This window comes from Macaca thibetana, chromosome 9, assembly GCF_024542745.1.
Source record: "Macaca thibetana thibetana isolate TM-01 chromosome 9, ASM2454274v1, whole genome shotgun sequence".
NCBI classification, from domain to species: domain Eukaryota; kingdom Metazoa; phylum Chordata; class Mammalia; order Primates; family Cercopithecidae; genus Macaca; species Macaca thibetana.
The window spans coordinates 5,104,678-5,124,521 of record NC_065586.1 but is presented as its reverse complement, the minus strand read 5'-3'; the positions used below and the strand labels follow the sequence as shown (position 1 = coordinate 5,124,521).

Below are 19,844 nucleotides of genomic sequence, written 5' to 3'. Positions count from 1 at the left end.
GAAACTCTACAAGCCAGAAGAGAGTGGGGGCCAATATTCAACATTCTTAAAGAAAAGAATTTTAAACCCAGAATTTCATATCCAGCCAAACTAAGTTTCATAAGTGAAGGAGAAATAAAACTCTTTACAGATAAGCAAATGCTTAGAGATTTTGTCACCACTAGGCCTGCCTTACAAGAGACCCTGAAGGAAGCACTAAACATGGAAAGGAACAACCGGTACCAGCCATTGCAAAAACATGCCAAAATGTGAAGACCATCGCAGCTAGGAAGAAACTGCATCAACTAACGAGCAAAATAACCAGTTAATATCATAATGGCAGGATCAAGTTCACACATAACAATCTTAACCTTAAATGTAAATGGACTAAATGCTCCAATTAAAAGACACAGACTGGCAAACTGGATAAAGAGTCAAGACCCATCAGTCTGCTGTATTCAGGAGACCCATCTCACACGCAGAGACATACATAGGCTCAAAATAAAGGGATGGAGGAAGATTTACCAAGCAAATGAAAAACAAAAAAAAGCGGGGGTTGCAATACTAGTCTTTGATAAAACAGACTTTAAACCATCAAAGATCAAAAGAGACAAAGAAGGCCATTACATAATGGTAAAGGGATCAATTCAACAGGAAGAGCTAACTATCCTAAATATATATGCACCCAATACAGGAGCACCCAGATTCATAAAGCAAGTCCTTAGAGACTTACAAAGAGACTTAGACTCCCATACAATAATAATGGGAGACTTCAACACTCCACTGTCAACATTAGACAGATCAACGAGACAGAAAGTTAACAAGGATATCCAGGAATTGAACTCATCTCTGCAGCAAGCAGACCTAATAGACATCTATAGAACTCTCCACCCCAAATCAACAGAATATACATTCTTCTCAGCACCACATCGTACTTACTCCAAAATCGACCACGTAATTGGAAGTAAAGCACTCCTCAGCAAATGTACAAGAACAGAAATTATAACAAACTGTCTCTCAGACCACAGTGCAATCAAACTAGAACTCAGGACTAAGAAACTCAATCAAAACCGCTCAACTACATGGAAACTGAACAACCTGCTCCTGAATGACTACTGGGTACATAACGAAATGAAGGCAGAAATAAAGATGTTCTTTGAAACCAATGAGAACAAAGATACAACATACCAGAATCTCTGGGACACATTTAAAGCAGTGTGTAGAGGGAAATTTATAGCACTAAATGCCCACAAGAGAAAGCAGGAAAGATCTAAAATTGACACTCTAACATCGCAATTAAAAGAACTAGAGAAGCAAGAGCAAACACATTCGAAAGCTAGCAGAAGGCTAGAAATAACTAAGATCAGAGCAGAACTGAAGGAGATAGAGACACAAAAAACTCTCCAAAAAATCAATGAATCCAGGAGTTGGTTTTTTGAAAAGATCAACAAAATTGACAGACCACTAGCAAGACTAATAAAGAGGAAAAGAGAGAAGAATCAAATTGACGCAATTAAAAATGATAAAGGGGATATCACCACCGACCCCACAGAAATACAAACTACCATCAGAGAATACTATAAACACCTCTACGCAAATAAACTGGAAAATCTAGAAGAAATGGATAATTTCCTGGACACTTACACTCTTCCAAGACTAAACCAGGAAGAAGTTGAATCCCTGAATAGACCAATAGCAGGCTCTGAAATTGAGGCAATAATTAATAGCCTACCAACCAAAAAAAGTCCAGGACCAGATGGATTCACAGCTGAATTCTACCAGAGGTACAAGGAGGAGTTGGTACCATTCCTTCTGAAACTATTCCAATCAATAGAAAAAGAGGGAATCCTCCCTAACTCATTTTATGAGGCCAACATCATCCTGATACCAAAGCCTGGCAGAGACACAACAAAAAAAGAGAATTTTAGACCAATATCCCTGATGAACATCGATGCAAAAATCCTCAATAAAATACTGGCAAACCAGATTCAGCAACACATCAAAAAGCTTATCCACCATGATCAAGTGGGCTTCATCCCTGGGATGCAAGGCTGGTTCAACATTTGCAAATCAATAAACATAATCCAGCATATAAACAGAACCAAAGACAAGAACCACATGATTATCTCAATAGATGCAGAAAAGGCTTTTGACAAAATTCAACAGCCCTTCATGCTAAAAACGCTCAATAAATTCGGTATTGATGGAACGTACCTCAAAATAATAAGAGCTATTTATGACAAACCCACAGCCAATATCATACTGAATGGGCAAAAACTGGAAAAATTCCCTTTGAAAACTGGCACAAGACAGGGATGCCCTCTCTCACCACTCCTATTCAACATAGTGTTGGAAGTTCTGGCTAGGGCAATTAGGCAAGAGAAAGAAATCAAGGGTATTCAGTTAGGAAAAGAAGAAGTCAAACTGTCCCTGTTTGCAGATGACATGATTGTATATTTAGAAAACCCCATTGTCTCAGCCCAAAATCTCCTTAAGCTGATAAGCAACTTCAGCAAAGTCTCAGGATACAAAATTAATGTGCAAAAATCACAAGCATTCTTATACACCAGTAACAGACAAACAGAGAGCCAAATCAGGAATGAACTTCCATTCACAATTGCTTCAAAGAGAATAAAATACCTAGGAATCCAACTTACAAGGGATGTAAAGGACCTCTTCAAGGAGAACTACAAACCACTGCTCAGTGAAATCAAAGAGGACACAAACAAATGGAAGAACATACCATGCTCATGGATAGGAAGAATCAATATCATGAAAATGGCCATACTGCCCAAGGTAATTTATAGATTCAATGCCATCCCCATCAAGCTACCAATGAGTTTCTTCACAGAATTGGAAAAAACTGCTTTAAAGTTCATATGGAAGCAAAAAAGAGCCCGCATCTCCAGACAATCCTAAGTCAAAAGAACAAAGCTGGAGGCATCACGCTACCTGACTTCAAACTATACTACAAGGCTACAGTAACCAAAACAGCATGGTACTGGTACCAAAACAGAGATATAGACCAATGGAACAGAACAGAGTCCTCAGAAATAATACCACACATCTACAGCCATCTGATCTTTGACAAACCTGAGAGAAACAAGAAATGGGGAAAGGATTCCCTATTTAATAAATGGTGCTGGGAAAATTGGCTAGCCATAAGTAGAAAGCTGAAACTGGATCCTTTCCTTACTCCTTATACGAAAATTAATTCAAGATGTATTAGAGACTTAAATGTTAGACCTAATACCATAAAAATCCTAGAGGAATACCTAGGTAGTACCATTCAGGACATAGGCATGGGCAAAGACTTCATGTCTAAAACACCAAAAGCAACGGCAGCAAAAGCCAAAATTGACAAATGGGATCTCATTAAACTAAAGAGCTTCTGCACAGCAAAAGAAACTACCATCAGAGTGAACAGGCAACCTACAGAATGGGAGAAAATTTTTGCAATCTACTCATCTGACAAAGGGCTAATATCCAGAACCTACAAAGAACTCAAACAAATTTACAAGAAAAAAACAAACAACCCCATCAAAAAGTGGGCAAAGGATATGAACAGACATTTCTCAAAAGAAGACATTCATACAGCCAACAGACACATGAAAAAATGCTCATCATCACTGGCCATCAGAGAAATGCAAATCAAAACCACAATGAGATACCATCTCACACCAGTTAGAATGGCGATCATTAAAAAGTCAAGAAACAACAGGTGCTGGAGAGGATGTGGAGAAATAGGAACACTTTTACACTGTTGGTGGGATTGTAAACTAGTTCAACCATTATGGAAAACAGTATGGCGATTCCTCAAGGATCTAGAACTAGATGTACCATATGACCCAGCCATCCCATTACTGGGTATATACCCAAAGGATTATAAATCATGCTGCTATAAAGACACATGCACACGTATGTTTATTGCGGCACTATTCACAATAGCAAAGACTTGGAATCAACCCAAATGTCCATCAGTGACAGACTGGATTAAGAAAATGTGGCACATATACACCATGGAATACTATGCAGCCATAAAAAGGGATGAGTTTGTGTCCTTTGTAGGGACATGGATGCAGCTGGAAACCATCATTCTCAGCAATCTATCACAAGAACAGAAAACCAAACACCGCATGTTCTCACTCATAGGTGGGAACTGAACAATGAGATCACTTGGACTCAGGAAGGGGAACATCACACACAGGGGCTTGTCATGGGGAGGGGGGAGGGGGGAGGGATTGCATTTGGAGTTATACCTGATGTAAATGACAAGTTGATGGGTGCAGCACACCAACATGGCACAAGTATACATATGTAACAAACCTGCACGTTATGCACATGTACCCTACAACTTAAAGTATAATAATAATAATTAAAAAAAAAAAAAAAACCACCAGAGAGTGGATTGGTAAAGATGATTTGGAGTATAATGTGTATAATTATAAAGGCCATAAAAACATGGGATGAGCAATAAATCAGGGGAGTGAGAATAAGAGAAGATAGGTACTACGGGTTTAAATAAGGTTTAGATGTCTGAATGCTTTTTATTGGCATCTCTGTTTTCATAGTTCTTCAGCAGGTACTAAGAACTAACTGGAAACAGTGAAAGTCATCCAGGTTAGGGAGAGGAAGTTACCTGTTTATGAGAGCTGCTTGAGAGAGAAGCTGAAAGGACGTGGCGTGTTACCCCCACCCTTGCCTCGTGTAGAAAAGCCTGCTAATGTTGTCTCATTTAGACCCAGACCCAAAACGGGAGTCTTATAGCTAGACCACCTGGGAAGAAAAGTTCTAAAGCACAAAAAAGAAAGCATTTCATTTTGGAACACTTATTTGCAGCTGGAAATAGGGGACTGACTAAATTACCATCCTGTCCATCCTGCCGTTCATTTCAGTCCTTCCACATTGTTATTTTGTGTTTGGACTGTGCTGGAAGAATTGTTTTATACAGGCTGCTATTCAATAAATTTATAAATACCATACCCACCAAAGGATTTAACACTGAAATATTAAGGTAACCTTGGAAAATTCTAAAACAGTCACTTTTCACTCCTGAGATGTAGGTGGTCAGGGGAAATGAGGAACACTGTAGAAGCCATATGCAAGATGCACAGATGGCATTGTGTTTGCTGTGGACTCTGTTGATGTTGAAAGAATGGAAGAAGTCAAAACTGAACTTTATAAAATAGGGTATAAGAAAATAAAGATGTCCCTGTACTTACGGGTGCTAAGAAACTAGACTTGAAGAACTCGTCTCTCTCAGAAATTGAGAAATTGTTAGCAATGGTTGAACTGAGCTCATCCACTCCTTGGCATTTGCCGCCTACCTGTGCAATCATAGGACATGAAATAAAGGATTTGAGAAACTCCATGATGTGACAATGAAAAGAAAAATATTGCAGTAATATAAAAAGATGAATATGATACCTTTTCTATATATGTGGAATAGATTTTCTCTGGTCTGATTTTGACAAATGCAAGACTGTCTAAGCCTGGTTTTCCTGTATGCCCCTCCTGCGTGCTGTCAAAGCTTCATTTCATTGAACAATCAGATCCCGTATGCCCCTCCTGCGTGCTGTCAAAGCTTCGTTTCATTGAACAATCAGATCCCGTATGCCCTCCTGCGTGCTATCAAAGCTTCATTTCATTGAACAATCAGATCCCGTATGCCCCTCCTGCGTGCTGTCAAAGCTTCGTTTCATTGAACAATCAGATCCCGTATGCCCTCCTGCGTGCTGTCAAAGCTTCATTTCATTGAACAATCAGATCCCGTATGCCCTCCTGCGTGCTGTCAAAGCTTCGTTTCATCGAACAATCAGATGCCCAACTCTGTGGCTGTGTGGAAGATGAGTAAATGCAGTGATGCTTCAAGTGGTCCCTTCTCCCTACCCCACAAATATTTCAGTACTATCATTTTGGGAAGTCAAGCAAGTATACTAAATTAACCAGAACGCAATTGCGGAAATTTGACACGAAGTTGGTGAAATAAAACTTTAAAGACTGAAAAAAAGAGAGTTAACTATTTATGGAGATCACTAGTTGTGGTGGATGAAATCAACACTGAGGAAAATTTAGCAGAACTTTGAGCCGACCTTGTGACTGCCCACATCTAATTTTGATGCACCTCTTTGCTTTCTGTCATCAAATCAACTGTTGAGAAGCATCTATTCTGCATATGGTTCTGGTTCTCTAACTTACTCTTTTACTACTTAGAGTCAATGAGTACAGGTCTACAGCTGAAACATGTAGTATTTAAAATTTATGTATTTGGTAATATAGTACAAAATCTTGATTGCCAATTAAAAAGTTAAGGAATTAATGTGGTTTTAATATTAGTTTTACTAAATTTTTTTTATTATGACATTTTCAAATTTTAGAGAAATTTGAAGGGATAATACAGGACATCTACATGTTACCATCTATATCCAAAATTGATGACACTTTGCCAACCTGGCAAATATATAGGTATATATGAGTAGATCTGCATCAATACATGTAGTCTTTGTTGAATCTCTTCAAAATATATTGTAATGATCACAATTCACCTCTACAGACCTTTCAAAGCATGGCATAGGAATGAAGATATTCTCCCAGTAACACTGCAATTATTATATATAAGGAAATAACAGTAATGCCCTCATATAATTGATTATCCAGTCAGTATTCAGATTTCCCATTGTTTTATTGAAATGTCTCTTATACCTCTATTTTAACCATAAATAGAAGATGAAAAAATTTAAAGATACCATATAAGTACCTGAAATTATACTAAATAAAAGATGTGTATGACCTCTACAGAATTATAAAGTCATGAGAAATGTTAAAGAGTAAATATAAAAGATATATCATGAAAACAAAAAAAAAATCCAGTTGTGACTTTCAGTTTGTTATACTTTGATCAGTTAACTTGTTCCAAGTTTTTGAAAGGTAAGTTTCTGTAGATTCGAAGTTTAACTTCTATGATATAAAGCATCCATCCAAGTATAACATTTTTGGTGACAAACTGCCTCTACCTTGCTGTATCCCTGAAATTATACCACAGTAGGCAGCATGAAATGACAGATTGTCCCACAATTAGTGATGCTAATTTTGATCACTTGGTTAAACAAGTGGTAACCAGATCTAATTTCCAGAGACACGTGTTCTCCCCTTTGCAATTACTAGTAATCTGCTGGGTGAAAATAAACAAAAGGGAAAGTTATATTCCACAGCATATTTTCACATAATGATTGAGTATACATCAATGATGTTTTAAATTTTTGTATTGCATTTTTATTGTATTTGTTCTTTCCTGGGGGCTTTAAAGTAATTACTTTCAATTTTAACTACAAGTTTACTATTCTCACTTTATATTTTATTATGAGAAATTTTTTTTCACTAAGTCAAGAAAAGAAACAATTACTCCTCTTGGATATGCTAAAAAGCTTAACTCTTTTCCTTTAATTATTCATGTCCTGGAAAAAAATTACTGTAATGATCACTGTATTAGTCCATTTTCATGCTACTGATAAAGACATATCCGAGACTGGGAAGAAAAAGAGGTTTAATGGACTTAAAGTTCCATATGGCTGGGGAGGTCTCACAATCATGGCAGAAGGCAAGGAGGAGCAAGTCACATCTTACACAGATGGCACCAGGCAAAGAAAGAACTTGTGCAGGAAATCTCCTCCTTATAAAACCATCAGATCTCATGAGACTTACTCACTATCTCAAGAACATCACGGGAAAGACCTGCCCCCATGATTTAATTATCTCCCACCAGGTCTCTCCCACAATACATGGGAATTATGGGAGCTACAAGATGAGATTTGGGTGGGGACACATACCCAAACCATATCATGCCACCCCTAACCCCTCCCAAATCTCATGTCCTCACAATTCAAAACCAATCATGCATTCCCAACAGTTTTCCAAAGTCTTAACTCATTTCAGCATTAGATTGAAAGTCCGCAGTCCAAAGTCTCATCTGAGACAAGGCAAGTACCTTCCACCTATGAGCCTGTAAACTCAAAAGCAAGTTAGTTACTTCCAAGATACAATGGGGGTACAGGCATTGGGTAAATACAGCTGTTCCCTGTGGGAGAAATTGGCCAAAAAAGGGACTACAGGACCCATGCTAGTCTGAAATCCAGCAGGGCAGTCAAATTTTAAAGCTTCAAAATGATCTCCTTTGACTCCATGTTTCACATCCAGGAGTCAATGGAACTCCATTCACATCCATGCTGATGTAAGAGGTGGTTCCTATGTTCTTGGGCAGCTCCACTCCTGTGGCTTTGCAGGGTACAGCCTCCCTTCTGGCTGCTTTCATGGACTGGCATTGAGTGTCTGCAGCTTTTCCAGGTGCACAGTGCAAGCTGTCAGTGGATCTACCATTCTAGGGTCTGGAGGATAGTGGCCCTTTTCTCACAGCTCCATCAGGTGGTGCCCCAGCAGGGACTCTGTGTGGGGGCTCTGACTCCAGAGCACTGCCCTAGCAGAGGTTCACCATGAGAGCACGGGCCTAGTGGTAAACTTCTGCCTGGATATCCCAGGCGTTTCTATACATCCTCTGAAATCTGAAATCTAGGTGGAGGTTCCCAAACCTCAATTTTTTTTTTTTTTTTTTTTGAAACAGAGTGCTGCTGTCACGCAGGCCCAGGCTGGAGTGCAGTGGCACGATCTCAGCTCACTGCAACCACCACTTCCCAGGTTGAGGTGATTCTTCTGCTTCAGCCTCCTGAGTAGCTGGGATTACAGGCACATACCACCACGCCTGGCTAATTTTTGCATCTTTAGTAGAGATGGGGTTTCACCATCTTGGTCAGGCTGGTCTCAAACTCCTGACCTTGTGATCTGCCTGCCTCAGCCTCCCAGAGTGCTGGGATTAAAGGCATGTGTCACCACGCCTGGCCCCTTGCCTCAATTCTTAACTACTGTGCACCCGTAGGCTCAACACCACATAGAGGCTGCCAAAGGCTTAGGACTTGCACCCTGTGCAGCCACAGCCTGAGCTGTACTTTGGCCCCTTTTAGTCACAGCAGGAGTGATTGGGATGCAGGGTACCAAGTCCCTAGACTGCACACAGAATGGAGACCCTGGGCCCAGCCCATGAAACCATTTTTTTCCTCCTAGGCCTCCAGCTCTGGGCCTGCGATGAGAAGGGCTGCCACAAGGGTGTCTGACATGCCTTGGAGACATTTTCCCCATTGTCTTGGTGATTAATATTTGGCTCCTTGTTACTTATGCAAATTTCTGCAACTGGCTTGAATTTCTTCTCAGAAAATGGGTTTTTAATTTTTACTACATCACCAGACTGCAAATTTTCTGAACTTTTATGTTGTTTCCCTTTTAAAACTGGTTTTAAAAGTTTTCAAACTTTTAACAGCACCCAAGTCATTTCTTGAATGCTTTACTTAGAAATTTCTTTGACCAGATACCCTAAATCATCTCTCTCAAATCCAAAGTTCCACAAGTCTCTAGGGCAGGGACAAAATGCCACCACTCTCTGCTACAACATAACAAGAGTCACCTTTGCTCCAGTTCCCAACAAGTTCCCCATCTCCATCTGATACCACCTCAGCCTGGACCTTATTGTTCATATTACTAGCAGCATTTTTGTCAAAGATATTCAACAAGTCTCTAGAAAGTTTCAAATATTCTTATATTTTTCTGTCTTCTTCTGAGGACTCCAAACTGTTACAACCTCTGCATGTTACCCAGTTCCAAAGTCACTTCCACATTTTCAGGTATCGTTCAGCAACGCCCCACTGTACTGGTACGAAGTTACCATATTGGTCCATTTGCATGCTGCTGATAAAGACATACTCAAGAGTGGGAAGAAAAGGGGGGTTTAATGGACTTACAGCTTCACATGGTTGGGGACGCCTCACAATCATGGCAGAAGGCAGAGAGGAACAAGTCATATCTTACATAGATAGTAGCAGGCAAAGAGACAGCTTGTGCAGGGAAACCCATTTTTAAAATCATCAGATCTTGAGAGACTTATTCACTATCATGAGAACACAGATAAGACCCCCTTCCACAACATGTGGGAATTATGAGAGCTACAAAATGAGATTTGGGTGGGGACAGAGCCAAAACATATGAATCACCATTGGTGAAGGGAAATACTTTTGATCACTTTTAACCACTCAACACTATGAAGACATGGATTGTTTTCCTATAATATTTGATTTTTATTCATTATTGGTTTTTGATGCTCAAATCTACACAAATATTACTGAGATTCCTGTAAAACTACTTTTTTCTTTTAAATCTGACCTCATAAGTCTTTAAAGAAATTCTTACATTCTGGCACAATTTGATGTTCAAAGCTCAGAATCTTAACCTATCCCAAGTCTGGAATTGGCCATATGCAATTCTAGTGGTCAAAGGTTGTTAGAACCTGACTTTGGTTCATAGAGTTGCTTATGCTCAGAAATAACATTTCTGTGTATACTTTTAGGACAGCAATATAAAATGTATTTTTATTAAAAAGATCATTACTTGACAGTAATATTCTCAGTTCAAATTTAATGTTATACTTTATTCAGCTTATTTTAATCTTTATATTAACATATGTTTTGAATTATCTGATGCTTTTCCATCTTGCTCATCTACAGGTGGAATGTCATCCTTACCTCAACCAGAGAAAACTGCTGGATTTCTGCAAGTCAAAAGACATTGTCCTGGTTGCCCATAGTGCTCTGGGAACCCAACGACATAAACTATGGTAATAAAAGCAACAGGAAGTTTACCTAAAATGCCATTTTGATGAAAAAGTTTAATTATAGCCTACTCAGTCTCCTGGAGTTCACTCTCTGTGAATCAGTGTACGGGGAGAATTTGCATTTCTGATGAGATCCCAGGTGATGCTATTGTTCAGGGGCCTCACTTGAGAGGCTCTGGTGCAGAATGAACACCTTAGTCTGTTTAGGGAGCCTCCTACCAAACTGAATCCAGCCTCAAGACTTCAGCATTTCTGGCTTTCCTTCCAGGGTGGACCAGAACTCCCCAGCTCTTTTGGAGGACCCAGTTCTTTGCGCCTTAGCAAAGAAACACAAACGATCCCCAGCCCTGATTGCCCTGCGCTACCAGCTGCAGCGTGGGGTTGTGGTCCTGGCCAAGAGCTACAATGAGCAGCGGATCAGAGAAAATGTCCAGGTGAGGAGTTGAGTGGGCGTCAGGGCTCCTGCATGGTGTCCTTCACATGTGTGCTTCTTGTAAGCTTCTCAGGACACCCTTGCACTAAGTCCATCTCCTGGGCATTTCCTATGTACAAATGCTTTGTGTGCATCATAAGGGTTTTCTATTATACTCTAGGAGGGGCAGCATGGGTGGAGAGAATCAGGATGGGACCAAAACCAGAAATTTTGGCATAAAGTTGGCAACTTACTCTGTATCCCTCTGCTAGGGACATCACCTTGTCTTCATTTTCTGAAGTGAGTTGGGTTAGATGTTCTCTAGTCTTCAAATCATTGCAGATTTTTTCTTCATGCCCTTGTTTATTCCGTATAAATTTCATGTATTTATTCTCTTAGAATTATTTTTTGAGTGCCTGTTGAAGTCTTTGGGTATTTTTAGTAGGTTGCCTGCCTTTTTCTATGTGTAGAAAAACATAATACTAAGTAAAATTATAAAAAAGAAAACCTCTCAAACATAGAGGTTCAATAGAAAACCATTTATTTAACTGACAATTTCATGGTTTGTAATTTAGCCTAAGCTCCACCTGAACTCAGTCTAGTTCTGTTCCTGGCTGGGCTGTCTCACGTGTGTGCAGGGCAATGAGGCAGCTCTGCAGAATTAATCCAGAATTTGTATTCTAGATATTCTTTAGAGCTTCATATGTATTGTTGAAATAGCCTCTCCCAAAATGTACCCGTGTTTTGATTCTCTTTATGGTGGTTTTAACAAAAGTTTCTACTCTTAACGTAGTCAAATTCTTTATGATATTGTCTTGTAGTTGTTAATATCATGACTTTTCCTATATTGGAAACATGACAATATGTTACTATATTATGTAGTAAAATATTATATAGTAATACAAAGTAATATACTATATTCTATTAATATCTTATAAAAGTATTAATGTACTTTCATAAATTGGGATAATTTGATTTTTAATATGTGAAATAAGGATGCAAATGTACATATAATTTTCACTTAATACTAAAATGTCTAAGAATTATTGAAAAGTCCATATTTGCTCACCTGTCTTGATTTTTCATCCTGTCATAAAGTGTCCATAAGTACTTCTGACATTTCCCTTCTTTCAGAGTTAACTTTCCTGTACTGTCTAAATTATGTTACATAGCATTCTTAAGGCATTTGTGTATGTTTTCCTAGATTTATTCATAGAAAACGTATAGTTTTAATAGTCTTTGGATAACTTGAGAATTTTCTAATCTATGCAAATATTCTAAGAATACAATGAATGCTTCTTACCTAGATTCATCAATTGTTAAATTGATGACTTTCTCTTTTCCTCTTATTCTCTGTATTAGAGTATTCCAATAAAATTTAGTAATTTAGTATTATGCTAGCAATTAGTGACATCTTTTGATATTTAAATTCTTTCCAATTTGAATACTGAGATCCTCTTCAAGCAACTACTTGTTTTCTTTGAGCATGATGTTATTAGGGTTTGGACAATTACTGTCTCAAATCTTGTTGAAAACAATTTTCACATTATACCTGTTCATTGAAGATGGAAATCAGACGAATATATTTCGATTTCAGTATTTCTATATCTGATGTGAAACTGTATAACTCTAAACACAAAGAGGATCTCAACAAATACTAGAGATGAAATAAACTTGTGTGTACATGACTGGTTCATGTACTTATAAGATTAAGAATCTAGAGAACAATTTTGAAACTCATGATTTAGATAGTTTGATGATGATACAGAGTTTGGATATTTGTCTCCTTCTAATCTCATTTTAAAATGCAAAAAAGGTTAGTTCGTGTCCTTTGTAGGGACATGAATGCAGCTGGAAACCATCATTCTCAGCAAACTATCACAAGAACAGAAAACCAAACACCACATGGTCTCACTCATAGGTGTGAATTGAACAATGAGATCACTTGGACACAGGAAGAGGAACACATCACACACCAGGGCCTATTGTGGGGAGGGGGGAAGCGGGAGGGATAGCATTAGGAGATATACCTAATGTGAATGACGAGTTAATGGGTACAGCACACCAACATGGCACATGTATACATATGTAACAAAACTGCACGTTGTACACATGTACCCTAGAACTTAAAAAAAGAAGTTATCCTCAATGATGGAAGTGGGGTCTGGTTGGGGCTGTTTATGTCATGGGGACAAATACAGAAATATAGAAATCCAACAATATCCATCTGTATTAGTCCATTTTGTGCTGCTATAAAAAAATACTTGATGCTTGGCAATTTATACAGAAAAGAGCTATATTTGGCTCACAATTTACAGGCTGTACAAAAAGCATAGCACCAGATTCTGGAGAGGCTTCAGGAAGCTTTAAATTCCAACATTAGGTCATTCCTTTGCTCCCATACCTGATCATAGGCTGTTAGAAGCAGTCACACTATCTGTTGAATGTCTTCCTGCTTAGAAATTTCTTCCACCAGATACCCTTAAATCATCACTAAGTTCAGACTTCCACAAAGTCCTGGAATGGACACAATGCAGCCAAGTTCTTTCCTAAGGTATAACAAGGGTGATCTTTGTTCCAGTTTTTAATAAGTTTCTGATTTTGGTCTTAGACCTCATTAGCCTAGACTTCATTGCCCATATTTTTATCAGCATTTTGGTCAGAATCATTTAACCAATGCAGAGCAAGTTCCAAACTATCCTTTATCTTCCCATTTTCTTCTGAACCCTCCCGACACTTCCATACTGTGCTAGTTACCCAGTTCTAAAGCCACTACCCCATTTTCAGACATTTTTAGCAATGTCCCACTCCTAGTAACAATTTTCCATATTAGTCCATTGTGCACTGCTATAAAGAAATACCTGAGGCCAGATAAAATATGCCGGAAGGTGGTTTATTTGGCTTACCATTTTGCAGAGTGTACAAAAATCATGGCACCAATTTGGTTTTGGTGAGGCCTCAGGAAGCATTTACTCATGGTAGGTGACAGAGGAGGAAGCATATCAAATAGCAAGAGATGAAGAGGAAACAAAGAAAATGTCAGTCTCCTTTTTAAACCATATTTCATGTGACTTAATGCAGTGAACACTCATTACCATGGGGAGGGCACCCAGCCATTCATGAAGGATGCCCCCATGGCACAAACACCTCCCACCAGGACCCACTTCCATCATTGCTGAATCACGTTTTTAACATGAGATTAGGATACAGATATCCAAATTGTATCGCCACCAAACTCTCTAAATTATAAGTTTCAAAATTTTCCCTCTAGATTCTTCTAAATCTTCTAAGTACATGAGCCAATCATGCACACACCAGGTCAACTTCATTCCATCTCCAGCTTCTGTTGAGATCTTCTTTGTCTGCAGTTTTGTGCAGTTTCAATATATAATATCTAGGAATGGATTTATATTTTACCTGATATTCTTTAATCACTCGAGAGTTTAGAGCTGATCTTTCATAACTTTTGGAAACTCATCAAATATTTTACATATTGCCTCTACACCCTGCTGTGATATACTTGGCTATTCCAAGTTGACAATTATGCAATCTAACAACAAAAATTTTCTACTTCTTTGGTAGGTTTTTGAATTCCAGTTGACTTCAGAGGATATGAAAGTTCTAGATGACCTAAACAGAAATTTTCGATATGTTGTCATGGATTTGTAAGTAACTTTGGAAAATGGGTTGCCAAGTTTATTTTTAGAGGAGGAATGTCAAATGGGTGTGAAAAGTGACCTTAATACCAGGGAGACAGAGGCCAATGTGTCAGAGGTGAGACAGGAACTCTGGAACTCTCCTTCTGGATTCACTCCAGAGCTCTGTTCTCTGACAGGGTGAGCGGGCCCAGGGTCAGCATGGGTCAACCTTTGCCTCTGCTCTCCTGACTCCCTGAAAATTTCCAGAGCAGCCAATATTATTGCTGAATCAGCACCTTTCATGTTGGCCTGGCATTTCTGCTATGGCCTAGTGGACAAATTGGATATTGTGCACATGGCTTGATTACATGTTTTTCCAAATCTGTACTTACAGCTTTTTCTTCCAAATCCGCTCAGTTCCTTATCAGATAAACATTTCCAACAACATTGGTGTCTATGCCAGAAATTCATCTCTTCCGTGTGGAATTGCTCACTAGATCATGTCAGTTCAGTATCTTTACCCTTTTCAAATTTCTTTCTTCCTTCTCTTCAGACATTTGCTCATGACCCAAACACTGCATTTTGCCTCCAGAAAGTTTGCCCTTAGTGGGCGTTAGAATTCTTGGCTTTGAGTTTTTTTCCAATATGGAAATCTAAATGCAGACTATAAAGAAGTTTTAGAGAAGAGAGATTAAAAGTCAAGAGAAGAGCCAGGCTCAGTGGCTCATGCCTATAATCCCAACACTCTGGGAGGCAAAGGCAGGTGGATCACTTGAGGTCAGAAGTTTCAGACCAGCCTGGCCAAAATGGAGAAACCCTGTCTCTACTAAAAATACAAAAATTAGCCATACGTGGTGGCATACACCTGTAAATCCAGCTACTCAGGAGGCTGAGGCAGGAGAATCCCTTGAACCTGGGAGGCAGAGGTTGCAGTGAGCCGAAATTGTGCCACTGCACTCCAGCCTGGGCAACAGAGCAAGATTCCATCATTTAAAAAAAAAAATCAAGGGAAGAGTTGTAAAGTCCCATCTTTGGGGATAATATATAGCTGACAAAAGATCTTACTCTTTTTCTATATGCTCCAAGGTTCTAGGATTAACAGAAAGGCACTCACGTGATGAGGGAAAAACAAGTTATGTCACTGCTTGAAGTGGTGATGTTAACAGGTAATAGACATGAGATAATGTATTAAAAAAGATAAACACAGCAGCACGTCGTAAGAACTCAAACGTTTTTAAATATCATTGTATACATTTTTATTAGTTTAGAGGAAAATAGTAAAATAGGAAATCAGGAAAAGGAAATGAAGAGTGGCAAACATCAGTAATTCTCACCAATTATTCAATATTAATCATTTATTCATTCTATTTTGTGTTATTTCCACCTAAAGATTGCCCTTATATGGTAGAGTTTTGGATATGGAACCCCATATCACATAGGACAGTTTACATGTCTGAATCGAAAATATTTTCCATATGGTAAGCAGCTAGTCAGTAATGAATACTTTAAAGGATGTGTGATTGCTACCAAGAACATTTAACCCTCAAAACTTAGTGATGAACATATAGCTGGCTTGTTTCTATTCAAAACATGCAAAATGAGTTGCTGCTTTCATTGAGAATTTGAAATAGAAAAGGTCAGAGTATCTCTTTGCTCTGTTGACAGATACGGAAGACTATGTTTGAACAACTGACCCTGTGTAGTTTGTGTGATAAATTCCAGGCAAGGGAATATAAGTTGAAAATGCTCTTAATTTGGAAAAAAAAACCACACATTATAAAGTCATGTTCATGAAAGACAGATTCTACAAATTGAAAATAAACTTAACATTCACCCTAATGGCAGCGTCCTAGAAATCACTTTGCTACCAGCTTTTTAATAGAGTCATTTCATCCATATTATGTACTATCATTTCTCTTTTCAGTCTTGTGGACCACCCTGATTATCCATTTTCAGATGAATATTAGCATAGAGGGTGTTGCACGACATCTAGCAGAAGCCCTGTGTGTGGATGGTGATGCAGAGGATGTCTCGATGCTGGTGGACACACGGCCTCTGGTTAAATCCCTCCTGCTTGGCAACTTCAGTTAGCTACATACATCCATAGTCCAGAAAGCAAAGAAAATAAATTTTATCTTGAAGTAATTGAATGTTTTCCTTAAAGGTTCTTTTCCTACTCCTTTCTACACACTTGTGTGTTTCTTTTCCTTCTACTTCATTAGGGCCAAAAATTGATTTGCCTATAAGTTTGGGGCAGAGTAGATAAATATTTTATAGACATTTTTGAGGTGAGAGTGGGTGGAGTTTGCAGCCTCTAGAGGAGGAGCAAGTGACCAGTATTTATCAGTTAGTCTGTCTTTAGCTCTTTCAGAAAGAGGAAAACACACAGCATAGAACCTGAACACAAGCCATATTGACAGGATGACCAACAATCTATGGCCTCCCTCCAGCATCGCAAATTGGAGCTCCAGCAACCTAGGGATGCAGCATCCCTGTGGGTTAATGGTTAGGGAGGTGGGAGGGCACCCATCCAGGATAAATAATGAGAAGTCAGATATGGGAGAGGTTAGAAGAAGAGAGTTGAGCACGATTCTGCTTGGGAAATACAAACACATGCTCTTTTGTCAATTACGTCTTGTGCATAAAAGGAAACTTCCCACATTGTTTCAAGGCTGAGAGCCAGGCCTTGACCTCCTGTGTGCCCAGTATCAGCAGTGGCCTTGCTGGGCTGTGGTGGAGCAGGACACCAAAGACACCATTGACTGGTCACATTCTCCTGAATATCAGCTCCATATAGAGCAAATATTAGGACCTAAAAATATACTATTAATTTGTTCTACTCAGTCTTTTGAAATATTTCGTACATTTAAAGAGGGACACTAATATAAAATATCCAAAAGCCATTACATGTTATTGTCAAATTAATTTCAAAATTGCAAAAACATCTAATTATCCAAAATTTCAAAAATCTTTTGAAAACAGTATGTAAAATAGCATGATGCTTTCAAACTTTGGTAACTTTCAGGAATAATTCTTACAAAGACACCTAATTGTTCCTATACTTTGTAGGGGTACAAATTTAATCAGTTAGTCAAGAACATAACATTTCATTCCAGACAACTTTTTGAAAAGTTGGGACAATGTCATGGGCTACTGGCCAAAGCACTTTGAGATTGACAGATGTTTATGACCTTTGCACATTTCCCAATGCGTTTACCCTCCACTGACTTAACCCCATTAGAGGGGTTTCCTTAAGCCATGTATTTCAGCTGAGAAATATCCTGCCAAGTTTCGTAGTTTACAATATTTCCTAAAATGATTTATTTCTTAAAATTGGAAGAGGCCATAAACTTTGGAAGACCTTTGGGTGATCTCTGGACTGTTTTCTGTCTTCACTCATTTCCTTGATGTCAAATATTCTCATGGCTTTAAATACAACCTCTAGGCCAAGAAACTGTAAATCAATATCTGTAGCTCAGCTTTTTCTCCAAAACTCCAGAATGAATCATCATATTGACTGCATCTCTACCTTAGTGCCTAACGGACGGTCACACTTAGCATGCCGCAAAGCTCATTTCGATTGCTGCCTTCCTGTTCCACCTCAATGTTCCTAGACTAAGTAATGATTATTTCACATCTTGTAAAGTTGATTGACATAATCAAAAATTAAGCTCATTAGTCAAGTATGTAATGCCAAAGAATTTCAGATTTTCTTAGCATGCGTGACATTTTTTTCCCCAAGATGTGAAGTAATAATTAGAACAGTCATTTATAAATAGTAAATCTGCTACAGGCTTACTCCACTTGTTTATCCTTCATTTTCACAAAAACTTTATCTAAAAAAGAAAGGCCACGCACTGTGGCTCACACATGTAATCCCAGCACTTTGGGAGGGCAAGGCGGGTAGATCACGAGGTCAGGAGATCGAGACCATCCTGGCTAACACGGTGAAACCCCATCTCTACTAAAAATACAAAAAATTAGCTGGGTGCGGCTGCGGGCACCTATAGTACCAGCTACTCAGGAGGCTGAGGCAGGAGAATGGCGTGACCCTGGGAGGCGGAGCTTATAGTGAGCTGAGATCGTGCCACTGCACTCCAGCCTGGGCGACAGAGCGAGACTCCGTCTCAAAATAAATAAATAAATTTAAAAAAAATAAATAAAAGTTACTTACAATGTTTTAAAGCTTAAATTGGTAACACATGGGATGTAACAAAATTCTATAACCTCCAATTCCTCATTTCACTATTTTTTTTCTCTAAGAAATGCTAAAGTGAGGCTGGGAGCAGTGGTTCATGCCCATAATCCCAGCAATTTGGGAGGCCGTGGTGGGCAGATCACTTGAGGTCAGGAGTATAAAACCACCATAGCCAACATGGTGAAATCTCATCTCCAGTAAACATGTAAAATTAGCCAGCTGTTCTGGCATGCACCTGTAATCTCAGCTATTCAGGAGGCTGAGGGAAGAGAATCGCTTGAACCCGGGAGGCGGAGGTTGCAGGGAGCCAAGATTGCACCATTGCACTCCAGCCTGGGCAACACAGTGAGACTCCGTCTCCGAGAAAAGAAAAAGAAAAAAAATGCTAAAGTCAGTACTTCAGGTTTAAATAAAAGTAGACAGTAACTCAAACCAATGAAGAGGTATAAAGACTGCTAGACTCTATATATAGGACAAAATATGAAAAAAATGTATTTTTGAAATTCACATTTGTACTCCAATTATCTCCAGATTTAAAATATAAATGTATGCAAATAACACTAAATATGTACATAATTTTACTGACAAAAGTAAGGTGAGGTAAAGAGAAGCCCTGTGGAAAAGGAAAGTTTTTTATGAAATATTGGTAGGTTAGTATTGATTCAAAGTAAATTATTATAACTTTATAAAGTTGTATGTCATCCTCACAGCAACCACAAATAACTATAGAATACACTTAAGAGGAAATGATATGGGAATCCCAATGTCACTTATAAAAATCATACAAACACACCAAAAAAAAAAAATAGTAACTGTGGATATGAAAGACAAAAAAAGCCACAGAAAGGAAAAACTGAAAATAGCAAAAGTCACATTTTCCTGTCACTAATTCAATCATGCATCACATCA

General features: G+C 38.7%; 2 protein-coding genes and 1 pseudogene across 3 annotated transcripts in view; 2 read left to right on the top strand and 1 right to left on the bottom strand.

The window, feature by feature from the left end:
* Positions 1-16,878, top strand: part of AKR1C4 (aldo-keto reductase family 1 member C4) — a 32,400-nt gene extending 15,522 nt beyond the window's left edge. For both annotated transcript variants that reach the window (XM_050804867.1, XM_050804868.1), the window contains 4 exons: positions 10,581-10,690; positions 10,956-11,121; positions 14,682-14,764; positions 16,662-16,878. In XM_050804867.1, the coding sequence (XP_050660824.1) occupies positions 10,581-10,690; positions 10,956-11,121; positions 14,682-14,764; positions 16,662-16,704 (402 nt within the window). In that variant the 3' untranslated portion in view covers positions 16,705-16,878. The remainder of the gene's footprint in view (positions 1-10,580; positions 10,691-10,955; positions 11,122-14,681; positions 14,765-16,661) is intronic.
* Positions 1-19,844, bottom strand: part of LOC126963008 (aldo-keto reductase family 1 member C3) — a 194,549-nt gene that overhangs the window by 82,230 nt on the left and 92,475 nt on the right. The window lies entirely within an intron of this gene.
* On the top strand, positions 4,520-5,539 carry LOC126962341 (ADP-ribosylation factor-like protein 4A; annotated as a pseudogene).